This window comes from Meriones unguiculatus, chromosome 3 (genome assembly GCF_030254825.1).
Source record: "Meriones unguiculatus strain TT.TT164.6M chromosome 3, Bangor_MerUng_6.1, whole genome shotgun sequence".
Taxonomy (NCBI): Eukaryota; Metazoa; Chordata; class Mammalia; order Rodentia; family Muridae; genus Meriones; species Meriones unguiculatus.
The window spans coordinates 171,019,946-171,039,433 of record NC_083351.1 but is presented as its reverse complement, the minus strand read 5'-3'; the positions used below and the strand labels follow the sequence as shown (position 1 = coordinate 171,039,433).

The following is a 19,488-nucleotide window of genomic DNA, read 5'->3' as shown; positions in this document are numbered from 1 at the left end:
AGACATTGAATGAAAATGCAAATTGTGAGGCTCACCTCCAAACGTGATGAAAAGGCTGGGCTGGGGGTGCATTGTTAGAGGAGGATGTTGAGTGAGTGACCCTACTTGACTCTGAAGCTTGGTGAGCTTTAGGTTATGGTTATTCTTTTTATTTTGTTTTTAAAATATTTCTAATACTGTTATTTTTGAATTTTTAGAGTAATTTATTTTGCCTTATGTGTATGGATGTTTTTGCCTGGTATGTGTATGATGTGCAAGCGCCTGGGACTGGGGCAATGGAGAGTGGTGAGCTACCCTGTGGGTACTGGGAATGGAACCTGGATCCCCTGCAAGCACGACAGCATTCTGAACCACTGAGCATTTATCTAGCCTAGTCTTTTAAAAATCTTACAACCATAAAGTATCTAGACATTGTTTTCTCTAGAAGATTCAGCTCCCTTTCTTTTCGGATATTATGCTTGCTTTTAATGTCTTTCATATAAAAATATCCCCCACCCCAGTTTTTTTGTTTGTTTGTTTTAGCTTTAAAATCATTTGTACGTCATTTCATATAAAAGAAACTGCAGAGATCCTTAGGCTGTATTGGGTCTTAGGCAGCAGCGTCTAAACATCACAGAAACTTCTGCTTGTCTGCATATGAGCTCTTTAGCATTAGATCAGTGGCGGGCTGGCTGGCATGACTCAGGACCACCCCGTGTGGTGTGTGGTATGTGGTGGATAAGGTGCTCAATTGGAAATTGCAAACAAATTAATTTAAATATCACCCTGCCCAAAGTATAATCAGAAAAGAAACTTTCTGCCATCCACTTCCAAATCCTGGTAGATTCCAAAGCTGAAGTAGAATAAAATTACCCACTATTCCATTGCTTCCTTTCATTTTCATGTTTAAAGATCACATTTCATATGAAATATAGTATTTCATATGAAATATATACTATATATATAGTATATATTAAGTATATATATATATACTCATGTATTTCCATTTCCAATATATATATATACACATATATATATATATATATTTATATGTGCTCCTTGTTTAACACTTTGGAGTGTTTTTCTTTTCATCTGGTGCTAAACACTGTTGTATTATTGTCTTGAATTTTCAAAAGCTATTACCAACGTTAAGACTTGGGCACTTGACAGAGAGGTTTTCCAGAACATTATGAGGAGAACGGCGCAAGCCAGGGATGAGCAGTACAGAAACTTCCTCAGAAGGTAAGAGCAACCGTGTGGGGAAGGCATTGCCAGTGTGTCCCCAGACTGATCCTTGCCAGAAGAACGGGTTCGCTAACAGTTTCCCCCACTTAAGTGGTTTCTATATTATTAAAGCAAGGAGAAAACTAACATCCTTGCAGAAAATGGTAGCAGAGACTAAAACTTATATTTACTTACTACTAGCTTGTGAGCAGAATGATTTTCTTGCTGTTCTTTACTTTCGTATTGAAGGAACCATATTATTAAAGAAAAATATGCAAAAATACCTGAAAATTTACCCGAGTTTTCTCACTGGGCTTTGAAAACTTTTATGACCTGAGAGGGTGCATCAAAGGCTAATTCTTCTAGTATTTATTATTATTATTATTATTATTATTATTATTATCATCATCATCATCATCATCATCATTATTATTACCTTTTTTTTTGTAAGCATGCTTCAAGGTCCTTTATACCCGGAGACATCTCACCAGCCCCTCTTGAGATATTAGCTCATTTTACTATCCTTGCTTTAGAGGTGACATTACTTTCCTCATTTGCATAGCCACAACTGCCTTCTAAGTAACCATGATTTGTAGCAGCTTGACAAAAATGTTACTAACTTGCCATGATGCCATGGTACTAGGACAGTTCATTTTGTAAAATGTCGTGCACCTTGGCATCATGCGGGAGTTGATTTACAGGGAAACAACTGTCTATAGAATTTCAAAAGCCAGCTTGAGGAGAGAACTGTTTTTGAGAGCTCACACACTTCATGTTCTCTGGTTTTGGACCCTCTGTGAGAGTTTTGATAGCCTCTGAATTTGAGATGTGTTTTGAGATGAATTGTACTTCGGCTAGATGGTAATTGTAATTATGCATCACATGACTTCCAAAAGTAAATTTCAAGTTTTTTCCTATGTAGAGCCCAGCAATTTGACCTTCCAGAGCCAGCCTAGAAAGCCCATGTATTTGGGCTGTCCATTACTAACATTTAGTCGGGGATCATAGGCACTGCAGGAGCACAGGAACAATCAGCAGAACAGAGCATCTCCCTGACATGCCCTCCCGGAGACGGTAACACCTCCTGGCAAAGGGCTGCAATAATGACAAGCAGGTGTCTCATCTCAAGGCATCACCTACCATAGCTGTTATGTGATAGGATCTACCTAAATATAGGTGATCTCAAAATTCTGCAGCTGAATGTTACAGGTCAGATTTAGAGTAAATAAGCCACCCTTATGCAGGAGATAAGAAAAGGGCGTAAACCAGGCCACAAGATGTAGTTGATTGTCTGAGATAAACCCTGCATCATCATAATAAAAACAGGGCAGCAATCCCCTTGGAGCCTCATGTACCCTGTTTGAGCTGAAGGAGCCCAGAGAATCAACTAGCACATAGTCCTTTTCTCCGATCTTATTTTTGTTATTTCATTTATTCATTCAACAAATATTTATTTCTAGACACCAAATATTGTGGGTTTGGTGGTGAACAGGATAAACCGGACCTCTGTTCTCACAGAGGGGAGGCAAACTAAGATTGCTCCTCATCCGTTTAGCCACTAGTCCCACAGGTGACAGGCTTATTTATAGATCACTGGATCAGGAAAAAAAAATAAAAAAAACACTTTCATAAGTTTGTTGCTTTTTCCGTTTTCATAGGGAGGTACTACTCTAAGGAAATGGTGTTTTCTTTGTCTCATCATATATAATAAGTTCTTTTTATATTTAAGTTTTTAAGTATGTCATGCAATATACAAGGCCTGTAGTATATTTGTAAATCACAGAACTTCATGGTTCTAACAATCCGATTACCAGGAAATACATCCAAAGGAAATGAGATTAGTATGTTGGAGGAGACATCTGGGTCTCTGTGGTCTTTGTGATACCATCCAGAATAGCCAGGAAATGGATTACAATTTAATTGACCATCAGTCCATGAATGAATGAATAAGAAAAATATGGTACATGTGTGTGTAATGGAAGGATGTTCAACCATGAAAACGATTAAAGCTTATTGTGTGGGGTGATACGACACAGAGTGGAGCCTGTCCTGTGTAGTGAAATGCGTGAGGCATAGACAGACACTGCATCATCTCATTCATATGTAGGCTCTAAGAAAGGCCCTTGCGTCATAGAAGCGGGCAGCAGAGAGGTGCTTTCCAGATGCTTAAAATGGTGAGAGGAAAAGCGATGGGAAAATGCTGAGTTAGAGGTGGATGGCAGTAAGAAGCTGTGACATTGCACTGTAAGGTGACAATACACAACAACTATGTAGTGTGTATTTTAAAAAGCCGGAAGGAAGAATTCTGAACGTTTTTACCATAAAAAAATGATAAATCCTTGGAGAATATGTGTCAACCCACATTTAAACATTGAGAATATATATATATATATATATATATATATATATACATACATACGTAGAAACATTGCCGAGTACCCTATAATTGTGTCCAATTTTATATATTTCAATTAAGATAAATTTAACAAATAATATGTACCCATGAAGTTGGTGGTTTTCCCCAAGTGCCTGCGTGCTCTGATGTCATTACAGACCTCTGCTCCTCCTCTCCTCAGGTGTAGGCCGCATTTGGAAGTGTGTTTTCAGTGTTCTGAGTGCTTATTTTAGAAAAACTGAAGGGCATTTCATTATGATAGTGTGCAAATGTAAGAGTTTAGAATCTGTAAGGAATACATCTATATTTCAAGACATAATTAAGTAAAATCTGTGTTTTGTGTGTACCTATAACCTTGGTGCTTACAAGGCTAAAGCAGGAAGATCATGAGTTCAGGGGTAGCCTGGACTACAAGGTCAGGATTTATATCAGAAATTTCTAATTAAAAAGGGTTAATTAATTCAAGATCTCTTTTTAATTTTGAAGTGTTTCCTTGCTGAAGAATTTACCTGAAGATAAACTAACCAAGATCATTGACTGCTTGGAAGTGGTAAGAAATTTTAAAGTAAAAAATAAGTATCATTAAAAGATTTTAGGCTCTAGTCATATTTTTAGTACTCTAAATGAGTAAAGAGGAAAGATGATAGAGGCCAGGAGCCATGTACGATTGTGAGAAATCTTAGGCCAGCACACATTGAGTTAAGGGGCCAGAAAGGGCTAGGTAGCCTTGGAACGTGCAGAAAGAAATTGGATTTGCATGTGTAAAGTGAAATTTGATTTACATATTTTAATCTTTTTAGTACATTTCATACAACTAATCTGCGTTACTCAAGAGGCATTTGATTTTCCTCAATTAACATCACAATCCCTTGCAGAGTTTTCACAATATAAAGGAGTCAGTGAGGCATAATTAGGAAGCAGGGTACAGAGAGGGCATGCTGGTGCTTTGGGGGAGGGGCCTGGGAGCCAGACCGTGCAGAATTCTATGCTCAGCGCTCTGGGCCATGGAAACACATTTGAAGAGGCCGTACTTGGGTACTTTACCTATTTCAATATCTAGAGGCAAATGGCAGATTGGAAAGGGTTCAAAAGCTTATTCCTGGCATTCACCAGATGGCTGATTCTAGTTTAAGACTCTTCAAGCCTTATTGTGAAAAATGATTTTATAACGCACCTTGGTTCTTAATGATGCGCAGTTTATGAAAACCTCTTCAGATTTCAGAGATTACAATTCAAAGCAGATAGCCCCTCTCAGTTTCTTGGGGGTCCCTTTCACTGAAACCAAAATGACTTTTCTAAAATTAAGAGGCAGTACATGGCAATATCAATTTCTATGGAGCTGCTTTCAATATGAACAAAGTTCAAAAATAAAAAAGAAAACAAAAAAACCAAAACCCTACCCATCTGATGGTTGACAGATTTCTGCCCCTGTCAATCATAACATACAATGTAAACCCTTATGTGTTGGGAAAGAAGCAGGAACCATTTTATTCTACACCTCAGTGACACCAATAATGTTTCTGTGTGTAGCCATGGAACCCATGAAATAGCTTCTCAAGAACAGGCTATATGGATGCCATGCCTCACCTCCTGTCCTGTGGGGCTTCAGATATAAAGTCAGATTCAGCACGCCTGTGTACACTGTATTCCTTTGGGATTTCCCCAATGTAATGCAAACCAATCACAGATGTTACAAATTAATAATTCATCCCCATTTCTTAGGGTATTTTTCCTTTCAGGCCAGAGAAACCCTATATATACATATTTTTGTTGTTGTTGTTGTTAACCAAAGAAATCTGTTTTTAATATACTACTAACAGAGTGGATTCATCAGAGGGGAATTCCATGCTGACAGTGAATATGAAAACTTGGGGTCCTTAAAAACAGTCAGTTAGACATATTTATAGCAGCCATAAGCAACAGCCACAGAATACATAGATGGGTCTTGAATCCAGTATTAATTAGCACACAACCCAAGATTGTAAGCTTCATGTTTTAAGACACCCTTGGAAAGCCTGATTACATCTTCAGACAGCGGTATCATTTATAAAGGGCTCTTTATTCATACCTGACACACAAGGGTGTCTCTGGAATGTGTGAAAATTCTCAAATGTGGAAGTGACTAGCAAGGGAGTAATGGGATCTTAGTTCTAAGAAAAGCATGTAATTTGCCAGTGTAGCTTGACTCCTGACCCATCAGCAGATCCTTACCACAGCCGGCCCCCAGCGCAGGGAGTTGGGACAGAGTACCTACTGAGTTCTCAGGGCACACACCCGAGACTCAGCTCCACAGGCTTTGAGAAAACAGAAGGTGTTTTTGAAGTGCTACTTAGAGGTTGGTAGGGCGGGCTGGGTGTGTGTGAGTGTGTGTGTGTGTGTGTGTGTGTGTGTGTGTGCGTGTGCGTGTGTGTGTGCGCACGCGCGCTTGCTCGACTGTGAGTAGAAAGGTGGGGAGGAGGAGATCAGAGTTCCCTGTACCAGTCAGCAATCTGTCAGGTTCCAAAGAAACTCAGGACTAACTGTACTGTCTGTTAGCACACCAAAGCATGCTGGCCATCAGGCTTGCTCAGTACCTGTGGCTCCTCCTCTCTCTCACCTCACCCTGGCCCCTTACCCTAAACCTCTCCAGTCAGGGGCCAGGCTTCCCTTCTCCCAGCTTCTCATTCCTTATTTAGGCAACTGGCTCTTTAGGTCCTTGTTCTCTTTGTTCTCAATCTCTCTCTGTCTCTCTCTGTCTCTGTCTCTGTCTCTCTCTCTCTCTCTCTCTTTCACACACACACACACACACACACACACACACACACACACACACACACACACACATCTGGTCATCGGTTCTTGGCTCCTGGGGCCCTTTCTTGTCCTTCCTTTTTCTCTTCCTTTTTCACTCTCCCCCCCACCTCCTCTCATGCCTGGTTCAGTCATGTTCAGCCTACTGCTTCTCCTTGCTCTGGACTCTTCCCGATGCCTCTGGCTCTACTCTCTCACACCTATAATAAAACCCTTCTCTTCAGCCATACCATGGAGCAGTTGTATCCTCATTTTCATTCAGATCCTATCAGGTCCTATGTGTTTGAGACATAGACTGCTGAACTCCGACACCAATGGCTCTGTTAGTTCCATTTTGCACCAGCTTTCTTGAACTCGGGTCTTCCAGAACATTCAGTTGGGAGGCAGCTATCTTTTAGAAGCCTCTGCTCACATTCTGGCCAGAATATGAGCGGGAATAATGGCACACTGTAACGGAAGTTTTGCTTTCTTTAAAATCTCAGTTATGTTATGTAAATAGGTTTTGGTTTTAATCCCAAGTGTGGGATTTTAGTTTGGGCTTTAGTTTGTCCACAGCTGATAACTGTCTCCTGTGGGGCATGGCCTTTGACAGGTGGTAATGGCCTGCCTTGTGTGGCATGGAGAGGGGCATGGTCTAGGGCTCCAAGGACATAAATATGAGAGCCCAGAAGCAGAGAGTATGGCATGACGTGGTGCCATGTGGCAGTGGCAGTTTGGAGAGACCAGAGATAGCCAGTGGAGACAGATGGAGAGAAACATTTCAACACGGTGGCTTGGAGGAAACGTCCTGTGTTTGCTGTTGATGGAGAATTGGTATAACCCCCACAAGAACCTATTGACCCTAAACAGCTGGGAGAAGTAAAAGGGTCTGCATCCCCTCTCCCCATGAGCCTCCTCTTTCCTCTCTAGAGTTGGGGGTTGGAAGAGAGAGGTTTCAAAGAACCCCAAATGAAATCAGTTTAAAAAAATGAGTTTTACAGCATGCAATCACTGCTGTGTTTTAGAATCTAGCTAAGGACAGCCTTTAAAGCAGGATGCAAGCTTGGAGTGGTGACAATGGGCAATAATGAAAATTCTAATGTGGCTTTTGACCCTGGGTCATCACAGAGAAGACGGGGAGGCAAGAGCAACTGCTTTCAGGTAGACAACTGTGCAAAGAACAGAACTGGCGTGGGTCAGAAGGCTGGATTCTGACCCAGTGGCTCTTTAATCCTGCCATCCTGATGCCTACCTTTGTACCTTTCGTAGAGCTCCAGTTACTGCAGGGGAGGGAGGTGTGAGTGTCTGTCCTTCAGACCTGGGGTGCCAGCAGAAAGGCAGATTCCCAGGTGCTGTCCCATGCTTACTGAATCAGAAACTGGTAGAGAATGCCGATTTCACAGTTTTAACATTTCACCAATGGGATTCTTATGCTCATTGTAACTTGAGAAGCACTGAGGGGTGAAAAAGGATGGAGAAACCTGTTTGTAGAGTCAGCCACCTCTGCCTCTTCAGTCCGGAGACTGCCATTTTCAGCCATGTTCTCAAAATCTAGTCTGTGTGTGTGTGTTATCTGTAGTCTGGGTGAGTGTGACGGTATGTGTGCATGTGTATGCATGTGTGTAAGGGGGCCAGTGGAGAATCACGGGTGTCATTCTTCAGGTACCATCAGGTCTCACATTGGCCTGAAAGTACCAATTAGACTAAGCTGCCTGGCCAGTGAACCCCAGGAATCCCGTTGCCTTTGTCTCTCTTGTGCTGGGATTACCAGCAAGTGCTCCCATATCCAGCTTTCAAAAATATGACTCTGGGCTTCAAATTCAGGTACTCAAGCTTGTAAAATAATCACTTTACTGATTATCTCCCCAGGTCTATAACATGCTTTTAGAATTATCTGTACATGTGATGAAGATTTTGTAGCACACATTCTAGATTGCGAGGAAGCCTGGGCTTATCTTTGATTTTTTTTCCTCCATCACTCTGTTCTTTCTTCTCACTTCTTATGTTTTCTGTATAGAAACTCAATGTATTGTCCTTTGACAGGTCAGCAGAAAAGGAGCATCTTCCTTACAGTGAAAAAAAGAAATATCTTTAGGGGCTGCTATCCATTTATATTGTTTTCTTAGTCTGCTTTGAAACTGATTTCCTTATTATTATTTATTTTTTTTACATTTGCTATATCTCATTTTAGACTTCTAAACTTTTTGCTTTAAAAACTGCTTTTCTGTCCATGGGTAGTAGGAGATCATTACTAGTTCATGGAGCCAATTTAGTGGAACGTTTTTGCAAAATCCAAGTGGCAAGTGTAGGCATGGTTTCAAAGACTGTTTGGATTTTATGTGCTTTTACGGGTATATCCAGCAAACATGTAAGGTGAAATTCTTATTGTGGGTCAGAGGGAAGATGCACAGGACAGAGCCCATGGCTTCTAGGTCTTCCAAGGGGCCCTCCGCGATGGAACCACAGGACAGTCACCACATTGTTTGCCCTGCTCCTTTTGGTTGCGGTGGCTGCCCTGGCCCGCCTGGCTGCATTCCCTGGTTGACAAATCCTGGCCAGTCTAGCATCACCACCATATATTTTTGGTCTGACCTATTTCCACAGCCTTTTCTGATCTATGAGTTACTGTCGACACACTGGGCGGTATTATTTGCCTTCTTTCCATGGTTTGGGGTGACAAAGAATCATCCCTGGGATGGCTCCACTGGGGAAGCTGCCCTTTAAGAAATAATAAGGCTCTTTCTCAATGTCCCTTTTCAAGCTTGTCTCCTTTGAACTTAGCTGGTTGGCAGGAATGAAAACCATACCTCTCTACATATAAGAGGTTTTGTAATAGCTCAAGAACAGTCTGGTAGCCCTTTAGAAATTTGTCATTTCTGCTCCTTTTGGGTGATGGGAACTGAAGTTGGAATGAGGACAAGAGGCATAGAAAGCAGATCCTCAGCCACAGTCCATCTGGTAGGACAGTGCCGCTTTACTGAAGAGACTGGTGTATTAGTTTGTTACAGAGTGAAGACACATCGGGTTGCATGGTTGTGGTCTTCCTTAAGGGTCTTAGTCATTGCCACTGTGAAATGGTGCTTCTCCATAGTAAAGACTTCTGAAAAATATGAAATGAGAAAAAAAATGAACAGTTGGGCTAAATGAGGTGAATACAAAAACCTCATAGTTCATGTGAAACAGAATCCATTTCTATGTTCACAGACCAGTCCAAGGAGCATGTTAGATTCACCCTGGCATTCAAGAATGTCAACTGGTGGCTAATTTGCCATTTTCATTTAGCAAATGGTTTTCAAGGTCCCTCTAGGCCATGCCATTAAGATGCACATGTCAAATGGTTCGTGGGCCTGGCTCAGAAGTGAAATGTTTTGCCTCTGCCTGATGCTTTAGGCTGTAAGTTAACTATATGGTTAATACTACCAGCAGAAGTATCAGTTTTTTGGGGAGCCATAGAAGACTCTGAGAGTCTCACCACAGGGGTTAGCGGTCACTAGATGCTTGGTGTGTATCAAAAGTTCTACCATGTAGTTCATGAACAGTTCTACTTCATCCTCAGACACTGCTACGTGCAGTAGATACACAGTCTGACTTTGGCAGAAGAGGAAATTGAGGTCCAGAGACGTGACAGTAAAGCACATACCACTGTCCCTTTCCTTCACACCTCAATTATGAAGGAAACGTTTACCATGTTGAAGATGCTCTCTACGTTTCAGAAAGCATTGTCTTCTGCGGCTAGAGAGAACTGAACTCAGAAGTGGCCACACCCCCAATCTCTGGTTGGCTCGGTGGGCTGAATGTAATCACAAAAGCCCTTGAGAGGAGAGAATCATTCTATGTGGAATCAAAAGTAGAAGCCAGGGAGACTCCGTGATAAGAATCCTACATGCCATGGGATTCTAAGATGGCAGGGCTTACTGCAGCAGGCAGAGGAGCCCAAGAACTCAGAAGCTCCTGCTAACCCACCACTGACAGCCACGAAGAGAATGCATCTCAACCCATGAATGAGTTCAACTAGCCACCACAATGAACTTGACGCAGATTTCCCCTTCATTGGGGTTTAGAATGGAATAGAGTTCCCACTAACATCTCAAATGCAATCTTTAAAAGCCCCAAGCAGGAAAGCCAGCTTTTCTCCTCTACCCCCAGGGCTTTCTGGTCCACAGAAGCTGTAAGCTGACCAAAGGAAATTTCTTTAAGCTTGTTTGTTTTAGCAGCAACCGGCTACTTCCCTAGCTTTGAAGGTCAATGTTCTCAGTTGATGTATTCATTTAAAAGAATTCCATGTAGAACTGGGCTTCCAATCTGGTTCTTTTGCCCTTATGCTTCTAAGAGATGTTGAAATGTCTAATTAAGTATACACAATGCTATGAAAATGAGAAGGTGTATTGACTGACAGGAGGAATAATAAGTAATATTCAGTCTGTAAAGATTTATTCCATTATACCTTGACCATTTTTGCTTAAATGACCAGGAAGGTATTGAAAGGTGAACACATTAAAGTAGTTTGGTTTAGAACTTATTTACCAGTCTAAAAGAAACAATGAGTGAAATTATGTTGTCAATAATGCCCCTTAGAAAAAAAAATGAGCCCATCTTGTCTGTATAAATAAATAAGAAATCCATTCCATTGTTTGACTTGAGACAACATCAAATGAAGACAGCATAGAGGCAGATGCTGTGACCTGTCTGTGTGTTCTAAGGGGTTAGGGTACTCTTTTCTCTGACAAGTGGCTACATCTCAAATCACACAACTATGTGTGAAAGACAGAAAAATTAACACACAAATAAGAAGTGATCATTTGCAATTTCATGAGGATAAATCAATGCTGAACACAGGATTTGCTCATGTAGGTTCTGATGTCTGGGACCTGTTCTGATAAGGATCCTTTATTAACAATGCACATGGCAGAGCTACCTGTTGCAAATATGCACCCCTCCTAGGTGCTGTTATTCCACAGAGGCTTAGAAATGGAGCATGCCATTCCTCATACCCACTGTGGGTAAAATCAAGCTGCCATGTAATCACGCGTTCCTCTCTGAGCCTTTGCCGTACTCTTCAGACAATTACTAAATACCGCAGTTCACCCGGAGGTGAGATCACAGTGTTTCCCTGACTGTTGTCTTGCTCTTTCTTCTCATCATATCTCTGCCCTCCATAACTGAAACTGAACATTGCAAGTGAAGGTTCTCAGTGAAACGATAAGAACAGGCACAAATCTTCTTGCTGATCATTAAAGCAAGTCTCCCTAATTTTTACCACAGTATTAATGAGAGCTAAGGTAAGCTCACAGGGAGTCTACACATGTTTAAGGACACAAAGGGCTCTGTTTCCTGTGTGTCCTCAGTCATATGCCTCCACTTTTGATATGATGTTTTGTTTCTTTTTCATTCCTGCTAGGAATACTATGACAAGGGTGATTACATCATCAGAGAAGGGGAAGAAGGGAGCACCTTCTTCATTTTGGCAAAAGGCAAGGTAAGTGCTAGGTTAAACTGTGATTGGTGTACCCTCTGTGTAGCCGTGGAAGAAGCCAGACTGGAAGGATGATGATCTCTGGTAGAACCTCTGGGGTTCTCTGCGAGGGCCAGGCTTGGGGGTAAATGCACAGGATACGTGTGATTGACCACAGATGACATAGTAGCTTGTCAGTAACTGCACAATAAAATAAACTGTTCCTTTATTTTCTGAGGCGGCCTCAGTGTGTGTGACACCTATAATGGCTGGTTTGTTTCTGGAGGCCCTTTTTAGGAATGACTATGTGATTGTCATTCAGCCCACTGGTCCAAGAACAGGGCTGGGATAGTGTTTTTATATAACAGATATGATGGGTGGCTTAGGAGATTGAACTCAGCAAGTCTCATTCTTTGAGAGAATTCTCGCTAATAATGGAATTGCATTTGTTGTCATCATTTTAAAATATTAATTCATGGTGACATACATAAACAGAAATCAGAAACTCTAGCCAGTGGGAGGCAACACCGATTAACATATTAAACTGCAGTAATTCTAGCTCAAATAGAGAACACTCTAAGTTTGAATTTCTGTGATGTAACAGCCTAGCCTCGGTTTCACTTTGAAATGGATATTGAGTTGTGAACCTCTTCCCTGTCGTCATTTTGCATTGCTTTGGAGGTCCGTAAGATGTAGCCTACCTATGGACAAACTTCATACTCATACTCAAACTTATTCTTAACTAAGCCATCCACTCTGTTAGACTTTTTGAAGCAACGAAAGTCCCTACAAGACTGGGATTATTTGCTTTGAGGATCTCTCTGAAAGAATCACTGATTTCACATTTTAAAAGCTGTCCTTTGGAGCCAGGCATGGTGGCTACCACCTTTAATCCCACCACTCCAGTGGAAGAGACAGGCAGATCACTGAGTTTGAAGCCAGCCTGGTCTACATAGTAAGCTTCAGGACAGCCCGTGATATACCAGGAAATCCTGTCTTGAAAAACCAAAAATATGAAAAAATAAAATCACCTTTGGGAGGTGATTTGAATGGGTGGTTTAGGATGTGATTCTCCTGCTACAGAGGTTTGTCTCATACCTGCCTTAACCAGAGCAGAGCATAGTGGAGTGACCTGACGACTACCGCTATTTCAGCTTCCTCCGCTTCCTCCGCTCCCTCCTTCAGATGGTTCTCTTGAGCTGATGAATGTGCTTTCAGATCCGTCTTTTACTTTGGTATCTCTTTTGGATTGTTTCTCGTTGTTTAGGTGAAAGTCACACAGAGCACAGAAGGCCACGATCAGCCGCAGTTAATAAAGACACTGCAGACAGGGGAGTACTTTGGAGAAAAAGCTCTGATCAGGTGAGCCTGTTGACTTACACATCATGCTCAGACTAGGGGTTGGACTGTTCTCCATGTCACAAGCACTCACTAAGCAAACGCAGGAAATAATCGGAAAACCTTACGTCAGTAAGGTCAAGATTGGTGTTGGATTAACTCTTAGCTTAAAAATACTAGCAAAAGAATGTAAAAATGAGGAAATTATTAACCTGACAACATTAGAGCAAGTTATTGTGGTTCATAATATTATCCTACTCAAATGTTTTTTTCTTTAGCTGAATTGTGAAAAGAGGGCTGACAAGATGGATCAGTAGGCAGAGGAACTTAAATCTAATGACCTGAATTTGATCCCCAGGACCCACATGATGGAGGAGCAGACCTGACTCTCCCTCCCCAGATTGTCATTTTATGTTCACATGTGCACCATGGCATGCAAACACACACACACACACACACACACACACACACACACATACACACACTAAATAAATAATTGTAATAAAATGTCTTTAAAACAACTTTTCATACTCTGGATGTCTTTAAAACATCTTATTTTCAGAAACTTGTTATGAACTCAATTTTCAAGTTTTAGCATTAGCTTACTATAATGCATTTGAAATTTTTATGTGACCCTTCTGTCTTTTGAAGTCCAAATTTATTTACTGTGGACCTAAGTTATGGAAATATGTCCTTAAAAGCTGATGAATGGCTCAAGGGAAACGTTGTGCTTCCTCAAACAAACAAACAAACAAACAAACCCCCAGCATATCTAAAGAAATACATTTTTCTAAGTAGCTTCATAAGGTAGCATGATAGCATTCAGAGAAAGACACATTTTTGGAGTTACGTATGTTTTTAAGTGAATAATTTGGAGTTGTTCAGGAAATTGCTTAAATTTTATATTCATACCAAATGGTTTTATTTTAAGTTTATGTTTGAAGAAAAGTTATTGGAGAAAAAGTTACTTGTGCCCTGTTTTCGTTTCCTTGCCTGTCCCTTATGAAGCTCCTGTCCTTATGATTTACAGGGCAGGCTGCATAATTATAGCACAAAGGGGAAGTGACACAAAATCACCCGGAGACACATTTGATTATTTAAAATTCATACATCTCTTATTTTTCAAAGAAAGCCCAAGTACTAAAGCATAATAAATTGACCTTTAGATATTATGTAAGCAATTTCAAAGTAGAATTTAAAGACAGGCTGAGATTCTCTTTCTTATTTTTTAGCTGGTAATGAACTCACCTTGATAATAATAAAATTATCTTTTTTTTTTTGCACTATCCTAATTATCTTCCCACATTTGAGCAAAACAAACCTTGAAGACTCACAGGGCTCTATACATGCAGTATAGATATTAAGTATCTCTTGATTGAGAGCTGGTGTGCTATCTGGTTTTGCTGGACCTGAAGTAATTTGTGTTATCTGTTGCAGCTAGCCAATTAGAGTTTTTTTTTTTCTTGTAGGAAACATGAGAATTTATGTTTAACATAGACAACCAACACCCCAAATCATCCAAAAAGCCCAAAGCTAAAATGAATGGGAAGGAAATGTCGATATAAATATATTTCTTTTTTTGCACATTTTTATGATTTTTTTGGGTGGGGGGGACTGCAGACTGTGGCTCAGTCTTGCCTCTGTTTTATGTGTTTTCAAAATGACATTAAATGGTCTCTGGAGTTCTTTCAAATTTTTAGTCATAGAAATAAATCTATGGCACTTAACATACAGTTACTTTGAAAGCACGCATGGGAAACTACAGTAGTTGTAGCATGTGCGGAGAGTGATCTCTGTGGTGATCAGGAAATCGAAATGTATGGTGAATGCCTTAAGTATTCCCTTGCTCTGAACTCATAACCCAAGGTCCTGTCTGTGTCTAGGTCCTGTCTGTGGTTAGGCCTATATGTATTTGATTCTTTTTTTTTCCATCTTATTTACTTATTTATTTTTGTTATTAGTTATATTTTATTAACTTTGTATCCCAGCTGTATCCTGCTCCCTCATTCCCTCTCAATCCCACCCTCTCTCCCTTATCTCCTCCCTGCCCCTTTTTAAGTCCACTGATAGGGGAGGACCTTCTCCCCTTTCATTTGACCCTGTTTTATCCGGTATCTTCAGGACAGGCTGCAAAGTCCTCTTCTGTGGCCTAGCAGGGCTGCTCTTCTCTTGGGGGTGGGGAGGTCAAAGAGCCTGCCATTGAGTTCATGTCAGAAATAGTCCCTGTTCCCTTTACTAGGGAACCCACTTGGGTACTGAGCTACCATGGGCTACATCTGAGCAGAGGTTCTAGATTATATTCATACATGGTCCTTGGTTGGAGAAACAGTCTCAGAAAAGACCCCTGTGCCCAGATATATTTGGTCCTTGTGGAGCTCCTATCCTCTCCAGGTCATATTAACTCCCTCTTCTTTCATATGATTCCCTGCACTCTGCTGAAGGTTTGGTTATGAATCTCAGTATCTGCTTTGATACATCGTTAGGTAGAGTCTTTCAGAGGCCCTCTGTGGTAGGCTCCTGTCCTGTTACTTGTTTTCTCCTACATCCAATGCTCATCCTGTTTGTCTTTCTAAGTGAGGATTGCTCATCTTACCCCCAGTCCTCTTTCTTGTTTATCTTCTTTAGGTGTATAGATTTCAGTATGTTTATCATATCTTGTATGTTTGAACAAGTGAGTATATACCATGTGTGTCTTTCTCCTTTGGGATACCTCACTCAGGATGATCTTTTCTGTATTTGAATTCTTATTCCCCCATTTCTGCCTCTGCTTCTGCCTATACCTTCACCTCTGTCTCTGATTCTGCTTTTATTTGCATGTGTAAATTGATCCACAGCTGTCTTACCTCTGAATAAAATTCACTGAGACTAAGCTATTTTCACTGATATCTGGTAGCAGATAACCTATCAATTGAGGACAAACTCTAAACTACCTAGACAGTCTTTGGATACCATCTAGAAATAAAGTGGCCTCTTGGCCATACAGGAGATAGGTTGCCTGAGTTTTCTCTGTGCTCCCATTAAGAAAATGTGAAGGGATCTACATGATCGCTATTTTTGATGAAATTGTCCAGCGCTGTCCCTGTGATGGCCACATTTTATTAGTATTCCTGGGTTACTCTACGTGAATCTCTGAGCACTGGACACTGTATGGATGTTCCTTTATTTAGAGTCTAATTCATAACTAATAGAAGAAGAAAAGTAATATGCAAGTCAAGGCCATTAAGGAAACACTTTCCCTGATGCTTGATCCATCATTACATTGGACAATTACATTGCCTTCAGCTCATATATAATGACTCATTCTATCTAAGATCTGTGGTAAGAGTCTCTTCTCCATTATGTATAAAAAAGTTAGCAGTGCTAATTATGGTATGAGTCATCATCAACAGATACTAATTTCAGAGATTTTGCTGAGAAAAAACCATCCATTTTACTTCCTATGACAAGAATGTATTTCAGTATTCAGTTAATGCGTTGATATGGCTCTGTAAACATAAGCCTGGATTCCATTTTAACTGTTTTGTTGTATGATACTCACTTGGCCATTTCCCAGGACATTTCTCTATCAGTTTCTGTGCTGCCTCCTTGTTTGTTAGTAATTCTCCTTTGATGGAGGAGAACTCTTCTCTCCTGGCTGTGACAAAACACACGATAAGATTTCACATCGCAGTTGGTAATTCTTCTGTGCTCCCAGTACAGTCACCTTCCCTGAATTCTTTGTGTAAATAACCTTTATAGGACACACTTCACATCCATTTCTTAAAAGGGTTGGATATAAAAATACCATGTTATTAAAAACACACACATACATACACATCATAGTCTTTGGGCTGTTTAGTTGGTGGCTGTGAATTGATATAAGCTCATAGGTTCCTAACAAAGACAGACTTTTAATTTCTAATTGTGGTGAAAGCTGACTTACCTTTTTCATCTACAGTGATGACGTCAGATCAGCCAATATCATTGCTGAAGAAAATGATGTTGCGTGCCTCGTGATAGATCGAGAGTGAGTATCCTGATGTTGGAGACGGCAGGCACCTGTTACTTTCAAAGACTTGGCTTCTGTTCCTCTGAGGCCCTCTCTGTTTTCACATTTGTCACTGCTTGGAAATGCTGGCCAATGCTCAGCCACAGCACTCACATTCTATTAACATTCATGAGGAGGAACCGGGACTTCTGATCAGAATCTGTCTCTGCAGCGGCAGATGCTGGCAGGCTAAATATTTTGTGTGCAAAGTCAATACATAATTATCAGCAATGCACTGATTTAAATTCTGTGGTTTTTTTTTTTTGGCAAATCAGTTTAGTTATGTGTCTATGGGTATGCCACGTGAGCTTAAATACCCAAGGAGATAAGAAGAGCTTCAGATCCCTGGAGCTGGAGCTCCAGGATGTTTGGATCCACCTGACATGGGCTCTGGGAATCAAATATGGGTCCTTTACAAGGGTAGCAAGTGCTGCTAACTGCTGAGCCATATCCCAGCTCAGACTCTTCCTGTGAAGCAAAAGTAGACATTAACTATTACCATTCCCTAGAGGTGGGGCCACCTGTAGTGATTTTTAATAGTATGCACCAATATTATATCATTCTTAGGTTACTCTTTTAAAATAAGCCTTGTTTTGTATCCCTTGCTACTTCAAAGCTTATTTTTTAACCTGGCTTCTTGGACTGTTCATTAATCATCTAAATTTTCACTGGTTATGTATTCAATCCAAAGAATACAACTCATGTAAAGCCAATACTGAGCCATTGGCTATGTAAAGCCATAGTGTCGTCAAAGAAATAAAACATATACCTATAAATTTTAACAAAATCAGTAAAATGACAGGTGTAACTGGAATATCACCAGTGGCTAATGTCTGCAGCATTTACCAAACATAAAATCATAGAGATGAGGCACTGGAAAGACTATTAAAGAATATTAGGGTAGTGGAAAGATACTTTTTATCATGGAAAATTTCACATATTGAAAAATAGAATAACATTGTCCACCTAACGAATAGATTAGAGCCTACAGCAATGGAGCCATTCAGGATACTCTGTAGACTTTAATCATAGTTGAGTCTCTTTAACGCCTCTCTTAACAAACTCCTCATGGACACAGAAACATGTCATTTGCACATTGCGACTGCAGAGCCAGCATCTGCCGTAGTCCTTGGCGTTTGAAAAGTGCTCACCAGATGGCAGCTTCACAAAAGGGCACCAGGCTTACATGAAAATAGAGTGACAGAGAATCCATAGATTCTTATTTCCTTTTCCCTGTTTCACAATTTTCAACAAACTTTTTGATGATAGCGCCAGAAGAATACAGTTTGAGTTGCCATTCCTATTTTGAAATTGTGGGAAAAAAATGTGTGAAATGACTGTAAAGTAATAGCTCTATTTAAAAATAATTAAAAAAAAAAAAAAGGCGCAAGCTTCCTGGTGACCACGGATTGCAGAGACAGATCTCAAATGGTTGACCAGCTATCCCTTGGGATCTACAGTCTGATGAGTGCGGCCTGTTTGAAGTTAGAGCTAGAGTGTTGTAGCTGTTTAAACCTGGGAAACCGCAAGGCAGAGGTGCATAGAAAATGCTTCTTTACTGAGAGTTCCTGTGTGTCATTACCAGAAGGGATCAGCTGCAGACTTTCCAATAATTAGTCACAATTACAGAAACTTTACTATTCCATTACTTATGGAAAAGCATCTAGCTTGTGTGTGTGCGCACGCGCGTGTGTGTGTATGCATTTAAGAAGACGATTGGGCTTGGAGATGGCTCAGACAACAAAGTGCTTGCTGTGCGACCACAAGGCCTTGCATCCTCTCCCCAGAATTTACATAAAAATTTTAGACATGGGGACACATGCCTGTTACTCACCACGAGGGAGGTGGAGAGAGCCCTATCTCTGGGGCTTGCTGACCAGCCAGCCTCGCCTAATTGGCAGATCCCGCCGACGTGAGACCCCATCCTAAGAGAAGGTGGATAGTTCCTGAGTAATGACACCCAAAGCTAGGGTGCTACATGTGTGTGTATTTCCCCACATGAACATAAATGCGAGAAACACACAGAGAAATGGGAATGAAGAACATTAAATTGCCTTGATACCATCACAACAGGCTATTTGTCTTATTTTATTTAGAACATTCAACCAAACTGTCGGGACATTTGAAGAACTCCAAAAATACCTGGAGGGATACGTGGCCAACCTGAACCGTGATGATGAAAAAAGACATGCCAAGTAAGTGGGATAGGGTTTTCTTTGCCGGTGGTAGCAGATCAGGGGCACAGTTCCCTGCAGACTGCCCTCACTGGAAGATTCTAGAGACACTGGTTCAGCTCTGCAACTC

General features: G+C 40.8%; 1 protein-coding gene and 1 long non-coding RNA gene across 3 annotated transcripts in view; one reads left to right on the top strand and one right to left on the bottom strand.

Annotated features, from left to right (window-relative positions):
• The window catches only part of Prkg2 (protein kinase cGMP-dependent 2), a 105,557-nt gene that overhangs the window by 39,418 nt on the left and 46,651 nt on the right, over positions 1-19,488 (top strand). For both annotated transcript variants that reach the window (XM_060380989.1, XM_021658894.2), the window contains exons 5-10: positions 1,116-1,221; positions 4,085-4,148; positions 11,766-11,843; positions 13,087-13,181; positions 17,095-17,163; positions 19,281-19,379. In XM_060380989.1, coding sequence (XP_060236972.1) covers positions 1,116-1,221; positions 4,085-4,148; positions 11,766-11,843; positions 13,087-13,181; positions 17,095-17,163; positions 19,281-19,379 — 511 coding nt within the window. The remainder of the gene's footprint in view (positions 1-1,115; positions 1,222-4,084; positions 4,149-11,765; positions 11,844-13,086; positions 13,182-17,094; positions 17,164-19,280; positions 19,380-19,488) is intronic.
• Positions 8,657-17,217, bottom strand: LOC132653202 (uncharacterized). The gene is made up of 3 exons (XR_009590970.1): positions 17,080-17,217; positions 16,696-16,791; positions 8,657-9,467 (listed from the first exon to the last, which is right to left on the bottom strand). It is a non-coding gene; the product is annotated as an uncharacterized LOC132653202 (long non-coding RNA).